Below are 27,629 nucleotides of genomic sequence, written 5' to 3' on the forward strand. Positions count from 1 at the left end.
CCCCAGCTAGTAGTGTCTAGCCTCCTGGTACTTTTGTATACTCAGAAAATTCTTCCTACTTCCTCTGGGCTTAACCTCAGGCAACTTATGCTCCTTGGATTTTCCCAGGTGCTTTACTATTTGCTCCAAGCCTTCCCCAAATAATAACATAGAAACGATGGCAGAAAAGGAAGAGAGCACTCAAAATCCTCCAACTGGGCAGACTGGATGAAGTGTTGGTCCTTTTCTGCCATCGTTTCTGTTATTATTTGGGGAAGGCCATCATTACCTCCTGCCGTTTAAGCATAGATCAATGTTGGAAGTTGCATCATGAGTTTCAGGCTTATTGGTTAAGGGTAGTAACAGCTGCATCAGCAAGTTACCCCTATGCATATTTGTTTTCCCTGACCACAAAATTCAATGCCCTTGTTGTTTTCCGTCTGAATCTAATTCACTTTTTCCTCTTTTCCCCCTTCCATTGAAGCAGAGAGCACTGATGGAGTAGCATCAACAGTATGAAGGCTTATCGGTTAAGGGCAGTAACCACACCAGCAAGTTACCCCCATGCACTCATTTCTTCATTTCCATCCTCTAGCCTTCAAGGATCCACAGTATTTATCCCATGCCCCTTTCAATTCTTTCACTGTTTTTGTCTTCACCACCTCCTCTGGAAGGACATTCCAGGCATCCACCACCCTCTCCGTGAAGAAATATTTCCTGATGTTGGTTCTGAGTTGTCCTCCCTGGAGTTTCATTTCGTGACCCCTAGTTCTACTGATTTCTTTCCAATGGAAAAGGTTTGATGTTGATTGTGCATCATTAAAACTTTTCAGATATCTGAAGGTCTGTATCATATCTCCCCTGCACCTCCTCTCCTCCAAGGTATACATATTTAGGTCCTTCAACCTTTCCTCATAAGTCCTTTGATGGAGACCACCCACCAATTTTGTCACCCTTCTCTGGACTGCCTCCATTCTGGAAGTGTCCGTTTTCAGATATGGTCTCCAGAACTGAACACAGTACTCCAAGTGAGGCCTCACCAAGGACCTGTACAAGGGGATTATCACTTTTCTTATTAGCTATTTCTCTATCTATGCAGCCCAGCATTCTTCTGGCTTTAGCTACTGCCTTGTCACATTGCTTTGCCGTCTTCAGATCGCTAGACACTATCACCTCAAGGTCCCTCTCTTGCTCAATGCACAACAGCTCTTCACCACCATCACATACAGTTAAGCTTTTGTTCTCAGTCTCCATTAGCTGATTGGGGAGAAAAACCTCATTTGTCTGGACTGATCTGGGAGACAAACACACGTGTTCCTCTTCACACTAGACTGCCCTTTTGCGCAAGAAAAATTTGCATGTGAAACCAAAAATACACACGTACTTCTAATGTTTATAAAAGCATGTAGGCGAGTACAAGTTAGTTACATTCTAACTTTACACAGCTCACTTGTTTTCCATTTCTACATTTTTTTCAGGAATATATATATAAAACAGATCATAAGCATGCAACATTGATATCTTCTTCCCCCTTACTGAAACTAACATGTCAGGAGACAAGTACAATCACTTCAGAGAAAGAAACTAATTTTCAGTCCCCTGAGAATTCTACCCATAGAAAAGGTTGTACAGAGAATATTCTGCATGGTTTCCAACTTATTATCTCTAATACTATTAGTCTGTCTGTATTTGTTTGTACTTTATGGGACAATTTTCGAAAGTACCCATACAGATGCAAAATCTGCAAGTACATTTACCCACAGACTGTGCAATGATTCTCAAAGGACAAATACACTTTGAGAAGTGTTCCTGATAAAGTACCTTCAAAGATTTGCATCTGCTTTTTCTGCATGTACATTTCCCATTCAAAACAATGTACATAAATCTGACAATCTACAGGTGTCGTTTCCTTCCCCTACCCATGCCCCTGAGATGGACAATTTTCAAACAGCCAATTTATCCAGGTAAATGACTTTTGAAAATTGCCCTAGATGTCTGTGCCAATGTAGGAAAACACCACTCACTTACAGTTTGAAACTGGATGGTTTCCTCTTTATTTGCCAACTCTAAAGTGAAAAAGGACTTGTTGTGAGACATGTTTGCAATGTCATGCCACCTAGGATCAGAGAGAAAGAAATGGAACTTAGTTGTCACCAAAATATGATATATAAAATACTTTTGACTAAGGTGAGAGTCACACTAACATAGTTTAAAGCAGCAAGATCAGGCAGAGTCTGCAAAATATTAATGTGTGTCTTGGCTCCATTGCTTTCTCTTTGCGCCTTTTTTTCTAGATCACCTTTGCTTTATGTTGCTACTTTATTTTTATATTTATATATAATTTGTTTTTACTCTGTTATGGCTACTCCATTTTAAAAAAAATTCTTTCCAGTAACTACTTTTCAGTTATTTAAACCATATGTATGTTTTCCATCTATTAGCGCGAGTTCTATTATGAGGTTCTGATTCAGTATCTTGAGTCTAAACAGTAGGAGTTTTAACATAGTAACATAGTAATGATGGCAGAAAAGGACCAAATGATCTATTCAGTCTGTCCAGCAAACTTCTTACAGTAGTATCTGCCACGCCATGCAGGTTACCCCTATGTTTCTTCTAAAGGTAGCAACTGCCAGTCTGTGTAGTTATCCCCAAGCTTTATGATAACCCAGAAAAAAATTTACTGCTAGCAACATGTTTACTTATTGATGAGCCTTTTTGAAAATTCAGTGCTGCTTGATGTACTTTGCTTATGGACTTAGCCAAAGAAGCAGTTCTGTGCTTTTTCCCTTATGTCTACTTATGTCTACTTCCCACCCCACCTTCCCCCCTCCCTTCCCTCACCCCCCCTCCCTCCTTTATTCCTAAATTACTTTACCAACAAGTCCCTAATCCTAAATATATTTTATCAACAACACATTCATGTACATATGTTATTCCTATAACCTTTTGTTATATCCTATAACCTTTTGTTCCATGTACTACTGTTATAATATGTTATAATTGTTTTTTGGTTACCATGTTATAATGTAAAATAGGGCGGACTACGCCCTATTCTCTTGGTTATCTGGAAACCGATGTGATCTCGATTGAATGTCGGTATATAAAAGAAATAAATAATAATAATAATAATTATCAGTAGCCCAGACCGTAAAAGTCAGAACCTGTGTTGGTTGTCAACTTAAAATCTCTTCGTAATCACTCTTTTGTTCTAATTTTTACATGATAACAGAATTATCAGGGGAAAAAGACTGCTCATATTTTAAAAGAATCCTAAAGTACAAACTTGCTGGGCCAATGAGTAATTATACTCACCTAAATATAGCTGGAGGTCGGCCATTTTTGTGTTTGACAAAGATACCATCAAGGCAGGCACCAATAAATATATCAGTTCCCTGGCTGTCCTGGAAGAAGTTAAGAGGAACAAAATGTCAACTAAATGTCCTATAAATATAGGCAAAGCAAAAGTCCAATCTAATTGTCAACTACTGAAGGGCCAGTCTCTTAACCAGTAATTCATTATTTTAATAATGTAAATTCTAAGATCATATTCAGTAAACAGTCCAACATTAACACAAATCTTTGGTCATATGTAGTCCTAGCATGGCTTACAGATGGCTTCTCAGGACTCTCAGTATGGTTCCCCTACAGCATGAATTTCATATTATCACAGAATCAAATGGAACTATTACTTTATCTTTCAGGTTTAAAAAAGACTGACTGAGATTAGTCTTGCTCCTAAGAGTATCAATGGCACTAACGCATAGGGGAACTGGATTCAGCTATCAGCTCAAATTTCTGCTCTTCATTCTAGCCAGGGCTGGAAGTTCTGAGATAGGACAGTGTTTTATCCCAAATACAAACCCACTAAGTTAACAATGCTAGTGGTAAGCCACTGTGCTACCTTGCTTAGTACACCATACAAACGGGCATCAATGTCAGGCTCACCTTTGCAGGGTAGCTCTCTTCTCCATAACCATCCATTCTCTCCACCTCCTGCATGTATAGCATTTCTGCTTCTGGAGGTGTGAGGCCTCTTCACAATGAACAGAAAAGTTATTTTAATTAACAGAGTAAGGTAGGTTTTAAAAGGAACAGAAAAGTCCATGTCCCTTCCTTGCAGCTTTCTTCCAAACTAATTTCACTTTCTTTTGCTGTACTTCTTAGTATTTTTATTAGTCACAATGTATATATAAAAAATACATCATAATCTCAAGACTAAACAGGTTTCTTTTTGCAAGATCAATCACAAAGAGTAACAAAGGAGAAAATGCTAGATTTCCTAAGTTAAAATGTTTAAAAAATCCTTATGTGGCATTAAAGAAAGGAAAATACAACAAAAGAACTAAATGGTTGCATTTTTAAATGTGGACAAGTCCTCAGTTTCAGAAATATTCAAAGATGCAACCAGCACTTATCACAATGATCACTAAAAAGTGAATTTTCAAAATGTTACATATAAAAATTAGCATACACGTGTGTAAGTATCCTCTACTTGTGTATTCTGTATTTTCACTTTCACACACGTATCCACACGTGAAAAGGGGGTGCTCCTAGGTGGGGCCAATATTTCTGCACGTAAACTATTTTAAAGGACAAGGATGTACATTTTCCAAGTTACTCGTGTATTTTTACACCTGCTAATTATCTGGCAGATGTGATTAAATGTGCTCATTGTGTAGTACTGACTGGGTGAGAGGTCTGGGTGAACTGAGGAAAGATCAGGCTGAAGAACCAGAGGGTCTGGTTGACCTGGAGAAGGACTGGGCACACAGATTAAACCAGGAATTTCACTCATGCCCGTAGGTTTTAAAATAAACCAAAGTTACATGTGTAAAGCACAACTTACCCAAGTTCTACTTTATTTTTGTGCTTTAAACATACATGCACATATTTTAAAAACAGATGGATAACATACGCACATTCAATATATTGAAATACTTGGTTTCAATGCATTGCATGTATTTGTGCGCTGGTAAACCCACGCTTATAATAATCGCATATGTGATACGTACATAAAATACTATGGGAAAACTACACATGGACACATACACGCATATATATGCCACCATGCACAGCTGTTTGAAAGTTATCCTCTCCCTGCTTCAGAGGCCATCCTTGCTTGCACTGGAAGCAGATATTTTCAGAGTCCCCAGGCAGCTTGCAAGTCTGGCATTTTCCCTTAAGAAAATCTGCAGGTGCACATACACCAGGGGTACAAAAGTACCTGCACATGTTGCACTTGCTTTACAGCAAGAACAAATTATGCCCTAGACCAGGAGAGGCCAATTCAGGTCCTTGAGAGCCACAAGCAGGCCTGATTTTCAGGATATCCCCAATGAATATGCATGAGAGTGAGCTGCATGCCTGTCTCCCTTGTATGCAAATTTATCACATACATATTCACTGTGGATATCCTGAAAACCTGGCCTGCTTGTGGCTCTCGAGGACTGGGAGTTGACCACTCCAGCCCTAGAAAGTGCATGCAGGGATTTTCAAACCTTCTCAGACCAGGTCTGGCTTGTACCAATTCAAAAATATGTTGAAGCAGAGCATTCATTTTTATAAGTTAGAGATACACAATTAATTTTATAAACATTCTCGATAAGATGTACTCTATACTGTTGCAGTCACTGGAATATAGGTCAAGCTGCACAAGTAAGAAGTCTTTAAAGAGAACTTGATATACATTTTGCTTCTGAAAACACGTACAAGCTTGTATTGGAAAAAATAATGCCCTTTCTTCTGAGACCACTGCCTCTGGAAATAAAATATGTACACAGAGCATGATCCCTTCCTACCCAAGACATTGAGGATTAAAGTGTACCAAGCCCATCAAATCATCACAAATAAAAAGCAAAAATTTAAAACTGGCAAACAAAATACAAACACACACAAGTCATACCTAAATTATCACAACACTTTTTATTCTCTTTTTGTAGGACCTCCAAGTACCCAGAATGTAAAATTCACATCCTGCTTTTACTCATAAGTCCAACTTTATTTTATTATATTATTATTCCTTTTCAATTAAAAAACTTTGCCCAAACCTCGGGAACTCCAACTCCACACTTAGCTTTGTATTCTCATCATTACAAAGATAAGTGCGGTTTTCATTTTTAGACTCTCTATGTAAACACTGTTTTTTTAGAAAGACTGCTCTAGTAGGGAACTTAGACAAAAAAATACAATAAATAAAAAAGCAACAACTGAAAGAAGATGCAATTCCTGAGGTTCGGGCAAAGTTTTTTAATTGAAAAGGAATAATAATATAATAAAATAAAGTTGGACTTATGAGTAAAAGCAGGATGTGAATTATACATTCTGGGTACTTGGCTGTCCTACAAAAAGAAGAGAATAAAAAGTATTGTGATAATTTAGGTATGATTAATTAGTTTAGATACTACTGGGTGACCTGTATGTTGGATTATTTTAGTCCCCAGATTATATTACTTATTGGTCTTGGGGTTGAACAGTAGTTTAAGACCCTATCATGGGGGAGACAGAAGACAAGAATTTTAGATCATAAAATCACAAACTCATTGTCACAATGCAATAGTGTCCTTGGGATTAAAGCATGGTCTTCAGAAACCAGAGAGACAAAAAATATGCCAGGCTATTGCTCTCATCTATTCATCTAGTGGGCATAATACCAGCGACTTCTGAATGTGTCTCAGCTAGCTAGTTCAGTCTCTTCATAACTTTATAAAACTTACCTTAACTTTTGGTGTAACAAGGCCACTTTCTGTGTTGCTTCTTCCAGGATTTTTTCATCTTGTATCCAACCCTTAAAATAAAGTACCAAGTAATTTAAAACATTCTTACACTATGTAATTAATAGCATAATGTTTAGGTTCTTAGTGCATGGTAACCCTTAAAGTCTATTTGGAGGACTCTACTAAAATGGAACAATCCAAAAGGCCCAACCTCGGGCTACATCCTCAGCTGTAACCTCTATACAGATCTTCTGTTAGCTGGCTATAGAATCTGTTTATTCTAAACTCCTCCTTCCCCACCAAAAAAAGTTTTTAATAAAAGGATATTTTACCTCTCCAAATTACCATATATACCTGGACAGTTTTGAAATTTGTTGGACTCAAGGAACTGTCGTTTCTTTTAAACTAGAGTACTGTGGCTATGTTAGATTTGATAAATAAACAATTAGCTCCAGAACAGCAAACTCTTGGTTGTTACAATTGAAAATATCTGCTTCAGAGTAATTCTTGTACAGTGTGTGCTATGAAAGTTAAATTCTGTTACAACAAATTCCCTTTATAACAGAGAAAAAAATCAGTTTGTTATAAACAAGGATAACCATATTCAAATTATTATTATAGCAAGTGGGAGACATTTTCATTGATATCAGGGAAACAGAGAGATCCATATTCAAACATCATTTAGATGGATAACGTCCATCTAAATGGCTTACCCAGCTATATTCAGCTCACATCCAGCTAAATTCTAACTGGGTAACTAGTCAGGGTATTCCGGAGAGTTGTGGAGTTAGCTGGATGAGTTGTTTAGCTACATTTGGTTGGGCATAGGGCTGTCTAAAGTTAGTTGGTTATTTGTAACTGGCTAAGATAGTTGGGTATATTCAGCAGTGCAACTGCACCATTGAATATACACTGCTAGTTATAACCGGCTAACTAGCACAGCGGCTGAATATGGACCCCAGAATACAGATTTCAAGGTATAAGACATGGAAGGATGTACATCAGATCCAACTGCACTGGTTAAAAGCAAATTTCACTCACTACACTTGCTCACATGGAGGTTACCATATTTAAAGGGGGAAGGAGGGAAGAAGAAAATTTACTTAGCATTTTCTGGTATATATGACAGTGACAGAAAATATGCCTTTTCTGTAGGTTGTTGCCACCAAGGTGGCTCTATTCCTGTTTCTTTTCAGTTATTAGCCATCTACTTACTCAAAAGGTGCTTCAGGACCCACATGGTCATTTGTGGCATCATGTATGTAGCATTAAATGCTCAGTGAATGGGGGGAGGAGTCAAGATGGCGCTTGAACCAAACATGCGTGCTTGAGCTCTCAATTTTCCTTCTTACCTTGGTGCCTTTTGCTTTTTATCCTTTTGAATATGGGGAATAGAAAGAAAGCAGTGCGGCGCTTCCCTGAAGAGGATTGCGGCAAACAACTATGCCTGAGTACTCCTCCTCCCCGACGAATGGCTTGGCTGGAATTGAGGCCCCCACAGCCCGTCATTGGCTGAGGTCTCTCTCTCAACCCTGAGGGGCGTTCAGCCCCATGGCTACCCGGTAACGCTGCCTGTGCGGAGGCCTTATCGCTGCAACAAGGAATAGGTTTCAGCGACTCCACTATGTTGTCTGGTGGAGTTTCCCCGATACAGTTTGGAGGAGGGAATCTCTGCTCCGAGCCACAGGTATCTACACAGAGCCGGGAGCCAGAACAAAGGCGGGGGACCACTGTGGATCCAGCCCCATCAAATGGAGTCAATTTGCAGTTATTGCAGACCACCACCATTTCAGATAACCAGTCTTGGTTAAGCCATCCTATGTCTCTCTTGATGCCCTATGGCAAGTCATGGCTTCTATGGATAAGACTGTTTCCTCCTTAGCGGTTCTCACCTTAGATATTCATACTAAGGTGTCCACTCTAGACCCTAGATTGCAGCAATGCGAGAAAATGATAACTGATCAAGACAAGTAGAAGCAGTGCAATCTGAGATCAAAGAATTCACCTTACCTTCACGTAGAATTGAGAACTTAGAAAACTTCTCAAAAGCTATGAATCTGCGTGTACTTAATTTTCCTAAAATTAAATTTCACCATCTGAACTGTTTAAACTGGCCAAAAGCGCTGTCCTGGCGACTATCCCTGTCGAGACAGTAGTGGGCCTTGAATGTATGGAGAGAACTCCAGGTTGCGGCCCTGCAGATTTTGGCGAAAGGGACCACACGCAGATGGGTCACTGACACAGCCAGAGCCTGCATAGAGTGAGCCTTCACCCTGCCAGCCAGCTGGAGGCCTGCTTGCTTGTAGCAGAAGGCATTGCAATCTGCTAGCCAGTTGGATAAGGTCTGCTTCCCCACTGCTGTTCCTAGCCTGTTGGTGTCAAAAGACACAAAGAGCTGGGTGGACTGTCTGTGACTCACTGTTCAGTCTAAGAAGAAAGCGAGCACCACATGAAGTTTAGGGTGTGGAGAACAAGTTCCCCCGGGTGGGAGTGAGGCTTTGGGAAGAACGTGGGTAGGATGATTGACTGGTTGATGTGAAAAGCAGTCACCACCTTGGGCAGAAATTTTGGATGCATGCGCAGCACTACACAATCATGGAAGAATTTAGTGTAGGGAGCGTACGTAACCAGGGCCTGGATCTCACTAACCCTGCGAGCGGAAGTGATCGCAACCAGGAACATAACTTTCCAGGTGAGGAACTTCAGGTCACAGGATTTGAGAGGCTCGAACGGATGCCACATGAGCCTCGTCAGGACGACAATGAGATCCCACGGGGTTGCCAGCGGGCGAAGAGGGGGCTTCAATTGGACTAGGCCCCGCAAGAAGTGCCCGACCAGTGGCTGGACTGAAATGGGTGCCCCAGCGACTCCCTGGTGGTAGGCTCCGAGGTATACTCGGACTGAGCTGATCTGGAGGCCAGACTCTGACAGGCAGGAGAAAGGGTCCAGTCCGTGGCCTCCACACCAGGTGGAGAAACGCTTCCATGTTAAGCTGTAAGACTTCCGAGTGGAAGGTTTCTGGGTTTCAATCAATATCCTGGAGACCTCATCCGAAAGCTGCAGGGGCTGGAGGATCATGCGCTCAACATCCACGCAGTGAGGGCCAGGGCCCGGAGGTTCAGGTGGCACAAGATGCCCTGGTTCTGCGATAGGAGGTCGGGGGCCATCCCCAGCGGAACCGGTGCGCTCATGGCCAGGTCCTGGAGCAGAGGAAACCACACCTGCCTTGGCCAGGAGGGTGCCACTAGAATCATGGTTCTCCCCCCCCCCCACCCCGTCCTCTTGCAGCTTCATCAGAGTCTTTGAGAGGAGCGGAATTGGAGGGTACACCTACAGGAGGCCTTGACCCCAGTGAAGGGAGAAGGCATCGCAGGCCATATGGTCCTTCCCTGGGATCAGGGAGCAGAACATGCACACCTTGTGATTGTGGGGAGAGGCGAACAGATCCATGTCCGGTGTGCCCCAGCGGTGGAATAGGCTAGCTGCTACTGCCAGGTTCAAGGACTACTCGTGTGTCTGGAAGGACCGGCTGAGGCGGTCCACCAACGTGTCTAGATGAACCCAGCAAGTATGTGGCTCACAAATACATCCCCTTGGAGAGGGCCCAATCCCAGACTTGCAATGCCTCCTGGCAGAGGGGGAAGGAGCCCGCGTCTCCCTGCTTGTTGATGTACACCACATCGCCACTTGGTTGTCCGTTCTGATGAGGACGACCTTGGAGGAGAGCCTGTCCTGGAAGGCCCACGGGGCATACCGGATCACTCGCAACTCCAGAAAATGTATCTGGCAACAGGACTCGGCTGCAGTCCAAAGGCCCTGAATATGTAGGCTGTCCGTGTGGGCCCCCCACTCCTGAGGTGAGGCAGGCTGGAATGGGAGGCCTATTTCCAGATTGGACAGGGCTTCCCACCAGACTAGGGAGAGGCAGAGAGGGTCTGTGACCATCACTGGTGCTTCCAAATCCTGGGATGCCTGCCACCATTGACACCGCAAGGCCAACTGCGGGTCCTTCATGCAGAGGCGGGCCAAGGGGGGGGGGTCATGTGGACCAAGGCCACCATATGGCTCAGCAGGCAGGCCGGTATAGTCATTTTGTTGCAAATGAGGGTAGCCAGCAAAGAGAGGGCAACCGCTCGATCCCTGGGCAGAAAAGCCTTCGCTTGTGCCGTATCCAACCTGGCACTGATGAAGTCCAGCCATGGAGACAGATTGAGGTGTAACCTGGGGAAGTTGATAAATTCCAGAGTTTGTAAGGTGTTGACCATCAAGGCTAGAGCATTCATGGCCCCGGAGTGTGAAGTGCTCCAGATCAGCCAGTCCGGGTATGGAAAGATGTGGATTTAGTAAAGCCCGAGGTAGGCAGCCACCACCGCCAAGCATTTTGTGAAGACGTGTGGGACTGATGCCAGCCCAAAGGGCAGCACTTTGTAGTGAAAATGTGCCATCCCCACCAGAAAGTGGAGGTACTTCCTATGGCTGGAGACAACTGCAATATGGGCGTAAGCCTCCTTCAAGTCGAGGGAGCAGAGCCAATCTCCTTTTCGGAGGAGTGGAATCAGCGTGCCCAGGGAGACCATCTTGAATTTTTCTCTTACGAGAAACCGGTTCAGCGCCCTGAGGTTGAGAATGGGGCGCAGGTCGCCATCCCTCTTCGGAATGAGGAAGTACATCAAGTAGAACTGTTCCCCCACTGTTTGCAGGGAACCGGTTCTACCACAACTGCCGCTAGGAGGGCAGAAAGTTTCGATTGGAGGACAACCTGATGGGCAGACAACTCCCATGATGGACATGGAGGAGCAGTCTCTGGGATCCTGCTGAAGTTTAGACAGTAGCCCTGGCGGACAATGGAGATCCTAAGTGATCGTTTCCCTGCGGCGGGTGAAGCAGAGGAGCCTGCCACTGACTAGGGAATCAGCCGCCAAGGGAACTGGTGTTTGGCTCATGCCCCCTTGCCAGCAGTCAAAAACCGGCTGACAGGGCCTGCTGTACCCACTGTTGTCAGCTTCAGCCTCTGGGACTGGGCTGAGGTGGCCAAGTGCGGGCAGCTGAAGGGAAGTATTTCCTCGGCCGGTAGAAGGGTTTGCGAGGGCCCAGCCTCGAAGACCTTCTGGCGGTGGATGGGACTTCGGAGGGACTGGCAGAGAGTTGCTGAAGAGTATCATGCTGATCCTTCAGTTACGCCATGACCTCTTTCACCATGTCCCCGAACAGGTTTTCTCTCCTGTGCATGGGAGGTCTGCAAGTCTGTCCTGCACCTCCGGGCGGAGGTCAGAGGCTCTGAGCCAAGCCAGCCGCTGACACCTCCGGTGGCTAGGCGAGCTGCGGTCTCAAAGACATAGGTCGACTTGACCTTGTGTCTACCTGCCTCCAGGCCCAATGTAGCAATATGGGCCACTAGCATCGCCCCCTGAAACATCTTTCTCACAATGCCATTGAGCTCCCAGTGTTCATGCCCCGGAGGGGCAGAAGCATGTGTCCTGGAGTGTCTGGTCTTTTTGAGTGCGGACTCCACCACCACAGAGTGGTGGGGTAAGTGCCACCGTTCAAAGCCCACTGCCTGTTGAACCAGGTAAGTTGCATCAGCTTTCCTGTTCACTGAAGCCACAGATACCGGGTGTTCCCACATGCGAAGGAGGAGCTCTTTAAAGATGTCGTGGCCCGGCACCACCACAAACTCTTTGGGAGCATCGAACTGGAGGACCTCCAGCATCTTATGACAAGAGTCCTCCTCAGACAGGAGTTGGAAGGGGATGGCCCCTGCCATTGCCCTCACAAAACTGGTGAAAGATAGTATCTCGGGGGGAGGGGAGGAAGAGACGCCGTTCCTCCTGAGGGGGGGGGGGTCGTCTGAGAACTTGGACAATGTGTTTGGGGAGTCATCGCCCCATGGGTCATAGGGGCCCTCCTCCTCACTAGGGTCCAGGCACTGAGGGCCATGTAGGCACAGACTGCATCGATGGGCCCTCGGGCATTGAGGGAGGCATCGGCCGTGGTACATCGGTGGCAGCCAGGGGAACCGCAGGCATGGGCGCCCAGTCCCCGTGGTCTCATCCTCCTCTGAGTACCTGGGAATTGGGATTGCTCTGGTGGAGGGCATCGGTGGACAAGGAGGCATGATGCTGCTCTGGACCCGGAACCATGCCGGGACCATGAACTGTGTCAGGACGATGACCAGTGTCTATGCTTCCTGGGTTTCTGGCACTCAGCCCGGTCTTTCCCCAGTGCCGAGGAACTTACCAACCCTGCAGTTAGGGGGAGGGGAGAGACCGAGGATCGATCTCCCTTTCCACGATCCTTAGGGGTACTGGAGAGTGGAACAGTGGTCCTTAGGCATGGAGGATGACACCGCCGAAGTGGATGGTTTTGGAGAGCCAAAACGTTTCTCCATTTTGTCCAGGTGAGCATGACACCCTTTGGGGGTCATTTGATCACACAAACGACATTGGATGTCGTGCGAGGCCCCCAGGCAGAGGATGCATACCTCATGCGGATCCGTGATGGACATGGTCCGCAGGCACTGGGGGCACAGTCGAAAACTCTATGCCATTGGGGAAAAAAAAGACCGGCGCATGGTCAATGACCAACAGGGACCCAGAAATGGGAGTCGGGAATCTACCGCAAATTGCAGAGACAAAAGCCAAGGGTACCTACCGTGAATCAAATGCGAAGGGGGACCCAACGCAGAAAGAAAAATCCCTGAAACACAACAACGCTTCAAGGGTTTGGAGCTCCACAACCACGAGGCTACAGCACCGCAAAAACGAAGAAACTAAAGGAGGACCTTGCGTGGACGCACGGATAGCAACAGGCTGGGCATGCTCAGTCTGCCAGTCAAAGTTTCTAGAAACTTTGACAAAAGTTTTCCGTGCCGGGTTCCATCTGATGATGTCACCCACATGTAAGGACTACCATCCTGCTTGTTTTAGGAGAAAGTCAGCTATCTCTGATAATCACCAAGAACAGCACTGGCCTCCACGTAATCTGTTAATTTGAGATAATACCATCTTTTCTAATACTTTCCCTATAGAAGGAAGGATTGAAACTGGGCGATAACTACCCGATTTGACTGCAGGTGAGAATTATTTTTTAGTATAAGGTGTACAACAGCTTTCCTATATTGCTCAGGGAAAATTCCCTGTAACAAAGAGGTTCATCAATTTACTTAGTGCTTCTAAAACTATCTTTTGAGACATGTAAAGCCCATGAGACAAACATCAACAGGACAAATGGCATTCCATAGCAAGGAAATAGCTGAAGATACCTTCGTAGAGGCCCCAAGGTCAAACTCAGCCCATTTGTTTTGATCTACCATGTCAAAATTAGGAGACAATAATCCATAATCCAAACCCAAAGTAGCAGTCCCATTAGCAATCTTAACACAATGTTGGGCAAAGGCCATAGCACTTAGCATCTCGTTGTGTGAAACCTCTCCAAACTCCGTTAAGAGGCCAACTTGAATAAATCTCTAGGACGATTTTAGACTCCTGCAATTGCACAATAAAATAGTTTTCACTGTAACGTTAATTCTTCCTATAATCTGACTTGTAAATACTCCTTCCTTAATTTATCAGTCTTTAAAAGAGAAGCAGAAAACCATGGTACACTGTCAAATTTTATATCATTTCAAAATTTTTAACGGGGCTTCCTCCTCCATTATTATTGATAACAAAGAGGTCAGAAATTTTACCAATGTTGTAACAGAGGTATCAACAAACTGATCTTTCCAAAGATCCCATTCTTTCCCAAATTTCTCAAGATGAATCTCCCTTCTGCCCTGCCGATCAATCTTTCAAGCTAATTGAATGTGAGGGGCAGGAACTGGTTTAAATACAAACATCATAAGAAAATGGTTCAACCAAACTACTTCAGCTAATTTTAACTCAGAATAGATAGCTTTGAGTGAAGCAGTAGGGAGTAAATGCAGGTCCAAACTGATTTGCTCTATGTGTTGCACCATCGATCATCTGAGAGAGACCAAGCAACATTAGGGAAGATTAAAAATCTCAAATTGCTGCTTTATTTATGCCATCTACTGGGATATTAAAATCCCCAATTAAAATAATAACAGGGCCCATGAATATATTGCAGCAATAAAATCCATTAAAGCATCCAGGCCAGATCTTTGTAAGCCTGGAGGGAGATAATCACCCCGTATGTCCACTGACCACACAAACTCTCCTCTGCCACTCAAATTTATGAGGGGAAATTTTAATAGCTAGCTAAGACCGAAAATAATCATTGCCCCTGCACCTTAATGTCCTACTGTAGAATGCTGAAGATACTACCACCCCATGGGGCACATCTGATTAAGAATCAAAGTATCAAGAGTCAGTATACCATGTTTCTGTAACAAAAAATGAATCAGGCCTATCTAATATTAAAGCAAAAATTATATCAATCTTATTAATTACAGAATAGGCATTAATGTACATGTCTGACCTAAAATTGGGTGAATTTAAACAATCGTTCTAAAGTATGCTTACTAAATTAGGTTGAGCATAATCCAGCTTCAACTAGGAACATCCATTGGAAAGTACTCAAATACCAGGAAATGTTTTTTGAATGACGAGTACAAGAGTTCCAATGTAAGAGCTTCCAGCAATTTATTCTGGCATGAAGAACAGATTACTGAAAAAGGCTGAGTCCTACGACGGACTCTATCAATCTCTGCCCACTGACTGGATTAAGAATCAAAGTATCAGAGTAAACAGATGTAAACAAGAGCCAGAATGTACAGTCCAATTTCTCTTTCAAACAGGATAGCCCATAATTTTGCATTATTAAAAAAAAAAATTCATAGATCTTAAACCGAGCCCTCAGTTTGACCAGGAATCAGTATAAAGCCAGCAACAATGGTGTAATAGAAATACATAATAGCAATACCTTTATTAGAATATTTATTGATGCATTATAAATTGCTTGGAACAGGCAGGCTCTGCACTTCACACGGTACTTTATCTTATCATACATTTTTCATAACACAGGTATTACAATACTTGGTATTTGGTTACTGATTAACTAACATTCAGGGCCTTTTAAATCATTACTGTATTTTAACATTGTAAGATATTTAACACCAAAAAAAAAAAAACCCTTAAAACTAAGTATACCATAAACTAATGAGTTATAGAGCCCAACTTTCAAAACTGTCCACAGTATATACCATTTGCACACACAAATAGATGTGTAGATTTATGCTAGTATTTTATAAAATACCATGTATTTATGCCCCAAAAGTACACATGTATGTTTCAGGAGATGTGTATATTTGTAATAAAGGAATATGCATACCATCTCTACCCATTTTATAAAATTACATATATTTTACTTGTGTAATAATATCTCTCTCATATTTTAGCACTTTAGGCATAAAAAATGCCAATCTTTTATGACAAAAATAAATTCAAATAGAAAGAAATATTACCAAAAATGCTCAAGTACAATTCATTCTGTCTACCACCATTATCTTTTAAAAAAAAAATTCATTAGAAATCCTTAATGTGAGGACATCATACAAAAGGCTTTTTACTTGGTATGTATTCAGCTCTTGCCATTCACTGAACCTATAATATAATCATAGGTTCTGTGTGTCCATATATTTTTTCAAACTTTCATATGCAGTTAAAATAGGTCCATACTTCTATACATATAATTTTTCTTATAATCTTTATACATGCTTTTATTATAGCCAATGTGTCATTTTACAAAACTCATTCATACTTTACAAGTCTGTTTGTAATGTCTGCATTAGTCTCCAATAAAAGGAGCAATCCAGCTGCATTTCAATTCACCCCAAACGATAATGCTGGGAGGGGATAAATTAGCGAAAAACAGAATCTGACAGCTGTTAAGGACCTTAAGCCCCATATAGTGTCTGCAAAAATTTCATTCCTCATGCAATGCCACACACCCCAGCTGATCTCAGTCTTCCCCTTCACTTTGTCATAAACTAAGGATTCTCTGTGTTTATCCCTTCCAAACTGGGGACCTGGCAAATTTGAAACACTAAAATCTCCTCTGGAATCATAATAAAGATTAAAATAGAAGAAGAAAATATTCATGAATTTTTGCTTAAGTGAACTCTATTCAATCTTTGTTTCACTATTCCTTGCTTTACTGTAGCAGTTCATGTTGGCCCAAACTATTTTTTCGGTTAACATTACCGTGTAGGGCTAAACATTCAGAAACAAAAAGCAAGTATGTTTACCGTAAACTGTTTTCTATAGATAGTAAGAATTAACCATGACATGTGGGTAATGTCATCTGGTGGCAATGAATGGACTCATCTGTCTTGTCTTAGCTCTACTAAGCAGGTGCTGAATTACCATGTAGATGTTACCTTGTAAACCTCTCTGTCAAAAGCAAAAGTTAATACTAGCCGAGATACTTGACTCTCCAGGGAGGTGGGCAGTACTTAGCATGGTTAACTCATCCTACTTACAGATAGCACAGTTTATGGGTAAGCAAAACTGCTTTTTCCATTGATAAGCAGGCTGAATTACCTATCACATGTGAAGAGTCCCAAGCTGAGGGTTGCTTATTTGGTTACTGAATAAACAACCCAAACTCCACCATGGAGAGTAGACTATTGCGAGAACAGGTAGTGCAAAACTGCTTGTCCGGATTGACTGTTAGTTCTTGAGAGATTGTTCAGACAGTAATGGGATATAAAGGTGTGAATAGACAACCATGTTGCAGCTTTGCAGATGTCAAGGATTACTTCTCGCAAATGGGCAACAGAAGAGACCACAGCTGATGAGCTTGTGATTTGCAAGCCTGCTGAAATCTAATAGTGCTGAATACATTCCACTATCTAATTGGTCAATGCATGTTACACGAGCACTACTCCAAATCCATTAAGGCAGTATGAAACAAAGAGCTGTGAAGCTTGACGATGTGGTAAAGTTCTTTTCTTGTACTGCGCTATGGGTCTTTTGGAAACGAACATATGAAGGGTCTTCTCATCTTCACATGCATATGGTCACAGAAAGGAAATAGGCAATACAATAGATTGCCTGAGACCACCTTCAGAATAAACTTTGGGCGAGTGTGGAGCACCACCCTATTGTGAAAGAATTGCATGTATGGTGGATAATGAACAAGAGCTTGGAATTTATAGACTCTTCTAGTTGATATCACTACTACCAGGAAAAGTATTTCTCACGTCAAGAACTTAAGAGAAGCAGTTTCTAAAAGTTCAAAAGATGGCATTATTAATTGAGAAAGGATATCATTCAAGTCCCATAGAAATAAAGGCTTTTGCACCGGAGGCTTCACATATCATAAACCTTTCATAAATCTCGGTACCAGTGGATGAGTAGACATGGGTTTATTGCCCATTGAAACATGGTAAGTTGCTTTAGCACTGGCACGTAGTCTTACAGAAGACTTAGCAAGGCCAGAGTCAGAAAGGAAGAGCAAGTTTGTTAGCAAATGCTTGAGCTTGCAAGAAAACTGTTCCAACGCGTCATGGCACAATTTGGAATACATTTTCCCATTTAAAAAGCACAGTATTTTCTAGTTGAGGACTCCACTAGCTGAAACCACCATTTTCAATGTCTCTGGGAAAGAGAGACCTGCAATTACTGAGCAATCAACATCCAAGCTGTCAGATTGAGGGATGGAAGGTTCAGACTGCACATCATTCCTTCATCTTGAATTAGCAAGGCAGGATCCATTTCCAAATGTATGGAGGGGCTGCTGGAGAGTTGTACAAGATGTGCAAACCACATGTGTCTGTGCCATGCTGGAGCTATGAGGATCAAGCAAGCATGGTCTTGCAATAGCTTTTGTACTATTTTGGTAAATCAGTAGAAAAGCATTCATGAGGCTTGTTCCTAAATTGAGCATTAAAGCATCCTGAACTAACCTGAGATTAAATTCAGCAAAAATTTAATCAAGCTTTCTTTTCTGCTCAGACACAAAAAGATCGATTGACAGCAGACCTCATAAGTCAAACAGTTTGGTGGTTGATTGTTGTAGAGACACTTGTATGGACGAGGCACTCTGCTGAGGCGATCTGCCAGCAAGTTGGAGATCCCCAGAAGATAGGTGGCTTGTATGGCAGCTCAATTTCTGGTTGTCCACTGCCAAATCCTTAAGGCTTCCTGGCATGAACCTGTGCCTCCCTGCTTATTAGCAAATTGATCTGAAAGTGGCTTTCTTTGAGACACTAAATGTCCTGGGTCCAAAAAGATCCTGTGTGGGTGCCCCATCCCTTTATGGTGGCACCTGTCACTAGGGTTACCTGATGGGGGGACAGTGTGAAGTGGAGCTCCATCTTGAAGCATGTGTGGGTTTAATACTACTGCAACTTCATCTTCATGCCTCTGGAAATCTACACTAAGGTTGACAGCAGTTGAGTTAGTTAATCCCAGTGACCAGACCCCACTGCAGGCAATGAATATGAAGGCAGGTTAGTAGACCACGTGCATGGCCGCTGTTATATGACTTAAAGCAACTAGGATCGCTCTGTCGACTGCTGAGCTGTCAGCAGCTTGTAAACTTGCAGTCTCATTGCACTCACTCAAACTAACAGTAGAAACTTTTTCTCTTGCAGTGAATTTATCCAAGTCCAATGAATTTTATCTTCTGAAATGGCACTAGATTTTACTTCTTGAAGTTCACCAGAAATCCCAAATCTTGTGCAGGAAGAGCAACATTTGTTCTTGAGAGGTTGCTGTGACTGACCAGTGGTCTAGGTATGGGAAAACCTGAATCCCCCCTGGTGACAGGTGTGCTGCCACCACTATGAAGCATTCGGTGAAAACTCAGATCAGGCAAAATGGGAGTACTTTGTATTGAAAGTGGGAAGAATCCACTTTGAAGTGAATGTAGCGCCAGTGGGAGGGATGAATGGATATACGAGCATACGCAACTTTCAGATCAAGAGCACACATCCGTTCTCCCTTCTGGATATAGGGATGAATCGTGCTAAGGGAATTCATTTTGAATTTCTCTCAGAGTAGATGTTTGTTCAGTAGTCTCAAATCCAAAAGGGCTTCATTCCTCCTGATTTCTTGGGGATGAGGAAATATCAGAAATAGAAGCCGTGTCCATGTTGGCATTGGCTCTATCATCCATTGTTGAAGGAGCGATTGCACTTTCAGACTAAGCTGTGTCAAATGAGATGGATCTGAACTGAAAGTTGAGCAATATGGAAGGGATGATAGCTAGGAGAAATGCAAACGGTATCCAAGCTCCATGATCTTGAGGACCCAGAGATCCTTTGTTATCAACTGGACCCAGGTTTAGGCTAGGCCTGTTTCATCGTTTTAGGCACTCCCATTGACAAGGTCTGGCTGGAAGTGGGTGTCTCTAAAGGTAAGGTCTTTTGTAAGAAAAGGAGCATCTTGAAAAGGAAAGCTGCTCATGAACCATCAAGAGGGATTGGCCCATCACATCATTGTTTTGTTTAAGTGACTTTTTCCTCTGAGGTTTTTGCCAAAAAGGTTGTCCCCCAAACAAGGGAGATCTGACCATCTCGAATGCTACTAGCTCTAAGTCATACCATATATCTAGCTCCAATGAAAGCTGTTGAGGTATGGAAGATGGAATCGAACCTTTCAGACACAATAAAGAAAAAGAGGTCATATGCATTTCTCTACATCCAACAGCAGGCGAGATAATAGGTGTCACTGTGTGCAAGTTGAAGAAAAGCTTTTAGTTTTTGAATGCAGTTATGTAGATGTTGCATCATATGAAACTGGTGAGAAGAGATACAAGTGGTAACCATGGTGCTCTGAGATACTTTCTAAAATTGTCTAGTAGCCTGTAGTCTTCGCCTGGAGGTGAATGCAAATGAATCCTCATCTTTTTCAATGTAGACTCAGCAATGGACTAATGAGATAATTGGACAACTCCCAGCCCCAGGGATTTCTGAACTTTATATTGAGATCTAGTTTTCTAGCCATAGGAATGCCAGAAACAGAAGTTTCCCACATTCTCACATGTAACAGGGTCAGAATGACGTGGACTGGAAGACCTGCTGGCTCTGATGGTGTGTCCAGTATTTGTAGGATACTGAAGACTTCCAACCAGGGGTCTTTATCCTTGCGCACATTGATGCTAAGTGTCTCATTTTTTCCACAAATTTTGAATAGGTAAGGTCCTCCAGAGACAACATATGGTCAGGGTTCACTAATTTAGAACCTTAATGATGAAGGCAGCAAACCTGGGGGTGATTCTGGTTGTCCTGGAGGAGAAACACCCTGGTCTATCACTTCTGAACAACGTGACTCCACTGCAATTGAGTGGGATGTTGAAGAACTGTGTATCAAGGATTCTGATGTATTCACTCCAATAAGTGAAACTGGGACTCCGGTCTGAGGGATTGATGTAGGCAAAGTAGAGAAAGGAGGCTCCCTAGTCAAAGAGGTAAAGAAATTTTTCACCATATCTGCAATCTGGTCAAGTGACTGTGTCCCTCTGACAGTGTAGAAGGTGAAATATTCTCTTCAGAGACAAGAACAGGTTCCTGTTCCACAACAGGTGGTCTATCGGAGGTGAGCAGTACTTTGAACATACCGGGTCTGGTGCCTCCAATCAGAAGCCCTCTGCCAGTAACCTTGAAGGAAAGAGGACTCTTGTAATTGGAGGGGTGCAGAAGCAACAAATCCCCTTCTGCACCTGATCTAGGGTGACTGGCATACAGCTGTATAGGTAATGTACCATGACAATTCTGGTCTGGAGCTCAATCCATTGACTGCGGCACAGTAGGAGTCTTGTGCTTCAATTAAGTTAAATTCCTGAAAGCTGCAAACGAATGTTTGAGTGCTTTGAGGAGCCTCCCTTGAGCTGCAATGATGAAGCTGGTGCAGAGCAGGGATGTTTTGTCAATGTATATGTCGACTCCATTGGGATTGTTAGTCTGGAAGGAGCCCCAATGCCATGTGTTCTTGCGTATCGATGGGTTGTGTAGACCTGTAGCACCGTGGGCATGGTTTATCGAAAAAGCACAGGCCCTGTGCATGGAGCACTTTGAGGTACCATGAGTTGACTGTACCTGTGTACCATGCACATTGATACATCAAATACATCAACTGTGCCAAAGCCTGTTGTGTTGTCTATGCCAATGTGTCAACAGTGCCAATGCACTGCACTTTGAGGATTTATGCTTCAACACAGGCTCTAGTGGCTTGTATTACTCAATCCCGCGGCCTCGGCCTGTGCCGATGGGGGAGTTTTTAAGAAGCTTCTACTGAACTCTTTACCTGGCAAGGCAAATGATGCTGCACTCTGGTAAGAGGATCTGCTGCGACTCTGAAGAGATTTATATAGCTCCTCGATCCTACAACCTCAAACACTGGTAACACGGGGACATCCATCCAGTAGCACACCAATTTGCCTGATGCCCATCCATGAGAGGCATTACTGTGAGTGGATTCAAAACTGCATCTCTGGCAAGGTAGTTTTCTTTTTGCAAGACATGTTGAGGCAGCAAAATTTTTTGTTGGTTTTAATTTTTTTGGCACTGAAAAGTGTTGTGGGTACTGCAGAGGTAGAGAATTTAAAAAAGGAAAACACTAAAGAAAAATAATTGATGAATAGAGAGGATTTAAGATTTTAGAGAAAAAAATATCTGGAGTACATATCCGTGCTTGTGCTCAGACAAAAATGACCACGGAGACTCAAAAGGCAATGCCCGCACATGCTCAGAACTAAAAGCTCTGATAGCTAGGACAGACGATGCCGTTTGGTCCAGCCAGATAACATCACCTATATATCATAGCTAATTCAAGCTGCTTATCAACGGAAAAACAACTCTTTAAAAAAGATAAAGACAAATGATGCCCATTTCATTTGGTTTCCTTTTAAATACATTTGGTTGCAAGATTTCTGGTAGAACAATACGGAAAATAATCTGTATTAACCCCAAAAATCCAATTCATTGAGAACAGACCAATGCTTTACATTAGCACAGGAAAGAAAGCAGACTTGCTTACCTGTAACAGGTGTTCTCCAAGGATAGCAGAATGTTAATCTTCACACATTGGTGACATCATCAGATGGAACTCTGTACGTAAGATTTTGACTGACATACTGAGCATGCCCAGCATGCCACTATCCACGCAGGTTCTTGGAGGAGAAGTCCATTAACGGCTATTAAATCAAGTTTATTTAGGGAATAGCCACTGCTATTAATTGCATCAGTAGCATGGGATCTTCTTAGTGTTTGGATAATTGCCAGGTTCATGTGGCCTGGTTTGGCCTCTGTTGGAAACAGGATGCTGGGTTTGATGGACCCTTGGTCTGACCCAGCATGGCAATTTCTTATGTTCTTATGTCCCTCTTCAGTCTTAATATAGAATTTGCGAGAAATATAACAAAATAATAAAACAACAAACCCAAAGAGAAGTCAACTCCGCAGGGTGGCGGGTGGGTTTCGTGAGGACTGATATCCTGCTGTCCTAGGAGAACACCTGTTACAGGTAAGCAACTCTGTTTTCTCCTAGGACAAACAGGATGTTAGTCCTCACACACATGGGTAAATACATAGCTATAGGCTGCTCCCGAACAAGCAGCAAGACAGACATGCATCCAACCAGGTGCCAACGGGCACAATACTGGTGCCATCGGCCACAGAGGGAGACAGCCTGAACCCGAATAAAGGGCCCAAGGCCTGAAGAGTTGGTTTTCACTGCTGAAAAAGGTTACGGAGGACCAACTGACCGAAACTGCTGTCACATCAGCCATCTTTGTCCAGAGCAAAGATAAGGAGGGAATTCCAAGTTGCAGCCCTGCAGATCTTATCCAGAGGCACCATACCCAAGTGGGCCACCGAAGCTGCCAAGGCTTGCACAGAATGAGCTGTGACGTGGCCCTCAAGCTGCTGTCTGGCCTAAGTGTAGCAGAAAGAAATACAATCTGCTAGCCAATTGGAGGTCTGCTTGGGCACTGCAACACACAATCTGTTTCTGTCAAAGGATACATAGAGCTGTATGGATTGCCTGTGGGCTGCTGTACGGTCCAGGTAAAAGGCCAGGGCTCTTTTACAATCTATTTATTTTATTTTTTATTTTTAATTTTTATATACCGAAGTTCTTGTACAAATCACTCCGGTTTACATAAAACGGTGATATGCCCAAGAAGAAAGGGGCTTTACATATAACTATACAATCTAGAGAGTGTGCAAGGCCCGCTCACCCTTGTGGGAATGTGGCTTTGGAAAGAAGGTGGGCAGGACGATAGACTGACTGAGATGGAACTCCGTCACTACCTTTGGTGGGACCTTAGGATGCGTATACAGAACCACCTTATGAAAGAATTTTGTGTAAGATGGGTATGACACCAAAGCCTGAAGCTTGCTGACCTTGTGCACTGAGGTGACTGCAACCAGAAAAAGGACCTTCCAAGGCAGGTATTTTCAGGTCACAAGATTGCAGGAGCTCAAATGGGGCCCTCATAAGGTGGGATAAAACCACGTTGAGGTCCCAGGAGATTGCCTGAGGACAGATAGTCTGCTTTCGCTGGAGCAGTCCCCACATGGAGATGAGCAGCATTGAGATGGGTAAGCCAACTGCTCCCTGGTGATATGCTCCAATAGCAGTGAGGTGGACCCTCATGAAGATGGTCTTCAAGCCAGCCTCGGAGAGTTGTAACATAGTCCAGAAGCTTCAAGGCGGAGCAGGAGAACGGATTCAAACAGTGTCCCTCACACCATACTGAGAACCTCTTCCACTTGAGATTGTAAGATTTCCTAGTGGAAGGCTTCCTGGATTCTACCAGAACCTGAGACAACCTTTCTGAGAGGCCCAGGTTCTGCAGTGTCATCCGGTCAACATCCAAGCCATCAGAAACAAGGCTTAGAGGCTGGGATGGTGCAACCTGCCTTGATCCTGCATGAACAGGTCCGGAGAGGTCCTCAGAGACATTGGGGCCCGGGAAGACAGATCATGAAGAAGCAAGAACAAATCTGCCCAGGCCAATACAGTGCAATCAGGATCATGGTTCCCCAGGCCTACTGGAGCTTCAGAAGAGTCTTCAATACCAGCAGAAGCAAGGGGTATGCAAATAGGAGGCCGGTGCCCCAATGGCGAGCGAAGGCAGAGGCCGGCCTGCCATCTGTCCTGAACAGGGAGCAGAATTGGTCTACTTTCTTGTTGCATGGGGAAGTGATCAGATCTATGTCCAGGATCCCCCAAAGGCAGAAGATCCGATCCATAACCTCCTGATTCAGGGACCATTCGTGGGGGCGGAACGAATGACTGAGCATCCGCCATCACATTCTCGGTCCCTGGCAGGTATATGGCTCAAAGGAGGATGCCCTGTTAGAGAGCCCAGAACCAGATCTGTACAACCTCCTGGAAGAGGAGGAACGAGCCTGTGCCTGTTTCTTCAGATACCATAGCGCCACTTGGTTGTCAGTTTGAACCAGGACCACTTTGTTGGCCAGGTGTTCCTGGAATGCCCCCAGAGTGTACTGAATCGCCCAGAGCTCCAGGAAATTGATCTGATAACGCTGCTTCTGAGTAGACCATCAACCCTGGGTGCAGAGATCCCCAATATGGGCTCCCCAACCCAGGTGGGAGGCATCCAAAGTGACAGTGACCTGGGGAGAAGAAACCTGGAAAGGAATGCCCACCTCTCAGTTGGATAGTGCTTCCCACCACGACAAGGATTCTCAAAGTGGTACGGTAACTATGATGCATGCCTGAAGGACCTGGGTGGCCTGATGCCTCTGGGAGCACAAAGTCCACTGTGTTCTGCGCATTTAGAGCCGAGCAAAGGGCATAACATGAACCATTGCCACCATGTGTCCTAAGATTCACAGGAACTTGTGCGCAGAGGCCCAGCAGCTCCGAGAGATCACTGGTGCCAGGGACACCAGGGCCAGCGCTTGTTCCCAGGGCAAAAAAGCCTTGCCCTGGGCCGTGTCAAACCTGGCCCCAATGAAGTCCAGGTGTCGAGATGGAACCAGAAACACTAAGGTCACCAGGATCTGGATGGTAGATTGGAGAGACTGTAAAGCCCCCTGCCTGATGTTGCTCTTGATAAGCCAGTCATCCAGGTAGGGGTAGACTTGCACTAGTTGCATCCTGAGATGCATTCCTACTACCGCCATGCACTTCGTGAAGATTTGTGGCGCAGATGCAAGGCCAAAAAGTAGCACCCAATACTGAAAGTGCTCCTCTCCCACCAGAAAATGGAGGAATTTCTGATGACTGCGAGAGATCGCAATAGAAGCGTATGCGTCTTTTAGGTTGAGGGAGCAAAGCCAGTCCCTGCTCATCAGGAGAGCAATTAGGGTGCCCAACAAAACCATTTTGAACTTTTCTCTTGTGAGAAACCTGTTCAAAGCCCTCAGGTCCAAGTTAGGATGAAGGTCCCCTGTTTTCTTGGGAATCAGGAAATACCTCGAGTAAAACCAGTTGTTCCACTGATCTGGAGGGACAGGTTCGACTGCTCGAGCCATTAAGAAGGCAGAGAGCTCTACTCGAAGTATCTATTGGTTCGCCAAAATTCTCCAAGAGGGGCCCATTGGAAGTTTAACCTGTACCCATGAACAATGGATAGGTCCCATTGTTCCGAGGTGATAGATCCAACGGTCTGCAAAACTTTGCAGATGGCCTCCAACTGGGGGGTTGTTCATCACAGTCCACCGTTGTTTATTTATTACACGTATTTCAAATATGGTTCTATTCTCATATTTTACTGTAAAGCTCATTGCATGTATTGCAATAATAGTTCTTTGAATATGGTTCTATTTTCTTATTTTATTGTAAAGCTTGTTGCTGCATTATGGTTCCTTGTAAACCAAGGTGATGTTCTGAACGTGCCGCGGTATATAAAAATCTCTAAATAAATAATAAATAAAATAAAATAGGTATGGATTGCTGGCTCAGATTCCCTTGTAGCCAAGTCAAAACCCCATAGCGGGGCTCTGCTGCGGGCCGAGGGGTGCACAGCTGCCTCATTTGTGGTCTAGCTGGTGCACAATGAGTCTTTGCCCTACTAGCTGGAGGATACTACTTCCTCAGGCGGTAAAATGAGTGCCTCAAGCTTTTCCATGACTGCTTTTTGCCAGAGGACTGAGGGTCCAAGGTGGTGGCAGACAGATGTTGAGGAGATTTCATGGTAATCCTTAAGCTGTGCTACTGCCTCCTTGATCTAGTCTCCGAAGAGATTTTCCCCCCCATACAGGGGAGGTCCGCAATACGCTCTTGAACCTCTGGCCGAAGATCTAAAGCCATGATGTGGGTCGAGCTCCTATGCCTGCTGCCACCACTTCAAAGACATCATAAGCAGACCTGATCTCATTCTTGTCACATTGCAATCCTCGTTGGATCACTTTCAGGAACTCCTTGTGAAATTGTTGGGGGGAGGCGCTCTACCAGATTTTGAAATTGTTTCCAGAGGTTCTTGGAGTATGGCTCATATAGAGCTGGTAACACGCAATCTGGGCCGCCAGCATGGAGCCTTGAAAGACTTTCCATCCTAAAGCATCCAGGGCCCTGTGATCACAACCTGGAGGAGCGCAGAATGGGTTCACGACCTCTTCGTCTTCTTTAAGGTAGATTCCACCATTACAGACTGGTGCAGAAACTGTCAGCGTTCAAATCTCATGGTGGGTTGCACCAAGTAGACCCCATCTGTTTTTCAATTTACTAGAGGGATGGAAATGGGATACTCCCACAACCGGACGAACAGATCTTTGAAACAGTCATGTACCGGTACTGCAACAACCTCCTTTGGGGTGTCCCAAGTTGGAGGACTTCTAGTATCTTATGCCTGGAATCCTGCTCAGTCAAGAGCTGAAAAGGCATAATTCCACCATGGCCCTCATGATCCTGGCAAAGGTTAAGACTTTCGGTGGAGACTCGTGCTTCTCCTGTGGAAGAGAGGGCTCAGAGGGTAAGTCCTCAGAGTCCTCTGTAGAGGACGGGGATGCCTCATCCTCCCAAGGATCATAGGGGGCATTCTCCTCACTCAGTGTGC

The 27,629-nt window shown here is 43.9% G+C and overlaps 1 protein-coding gene across 7 annotated transcripts in view; it reads right to left on the reverse strand.

The window, feature by feature from the left end:
• PTPN21 (protein tyrosine phosphatase non-receptor type 21) overlaps positions 1-27,629 on the reverse strand; it is a 191,305-nt gene that overhangs the window by 74,922 nt on the left and 88,754 nt on the right. For all 7 annotated transcript variants that reach the window (XM_029597749.1, XM_029597748.1, XM_029597746.1 and 4 more), the window contains 4 exons: positions 6,693-6,763; positions 3,925-4,012; positions 3,292-3,380; positions 2,008-2,095 (listed from right to left, as the gene is read on the reverse strand). In XM_029597749.1, coding sequence (XP_029453609.1) covers positions 2,008-2,095; positions 3,292-3,380; positions 3,925-4,012; positions 6,693-6,763 — 336 coding nt within the window. The remainder of the gene's footprint in view (positions 1-2,007; positions 2,096-3,291; positions 3,381-3,924; positions 4,013-6,692; positions 6,764-27,629) is intronic.

Source organism: Rhinatrema bivittatum, chromosome 4 (genome assembly GCF_901001135.1).
Source record: "Rhinatrema bivittatum chromosome 4, aRhiBiv1.1, whole genome shotgun sequence".
NCBI lineage: Eukaryota > Metazoa > Chordata > Amphibia > Gymnophiona > Rhinatrematidae > Rhinatrema > Rhinatrema bivittatum.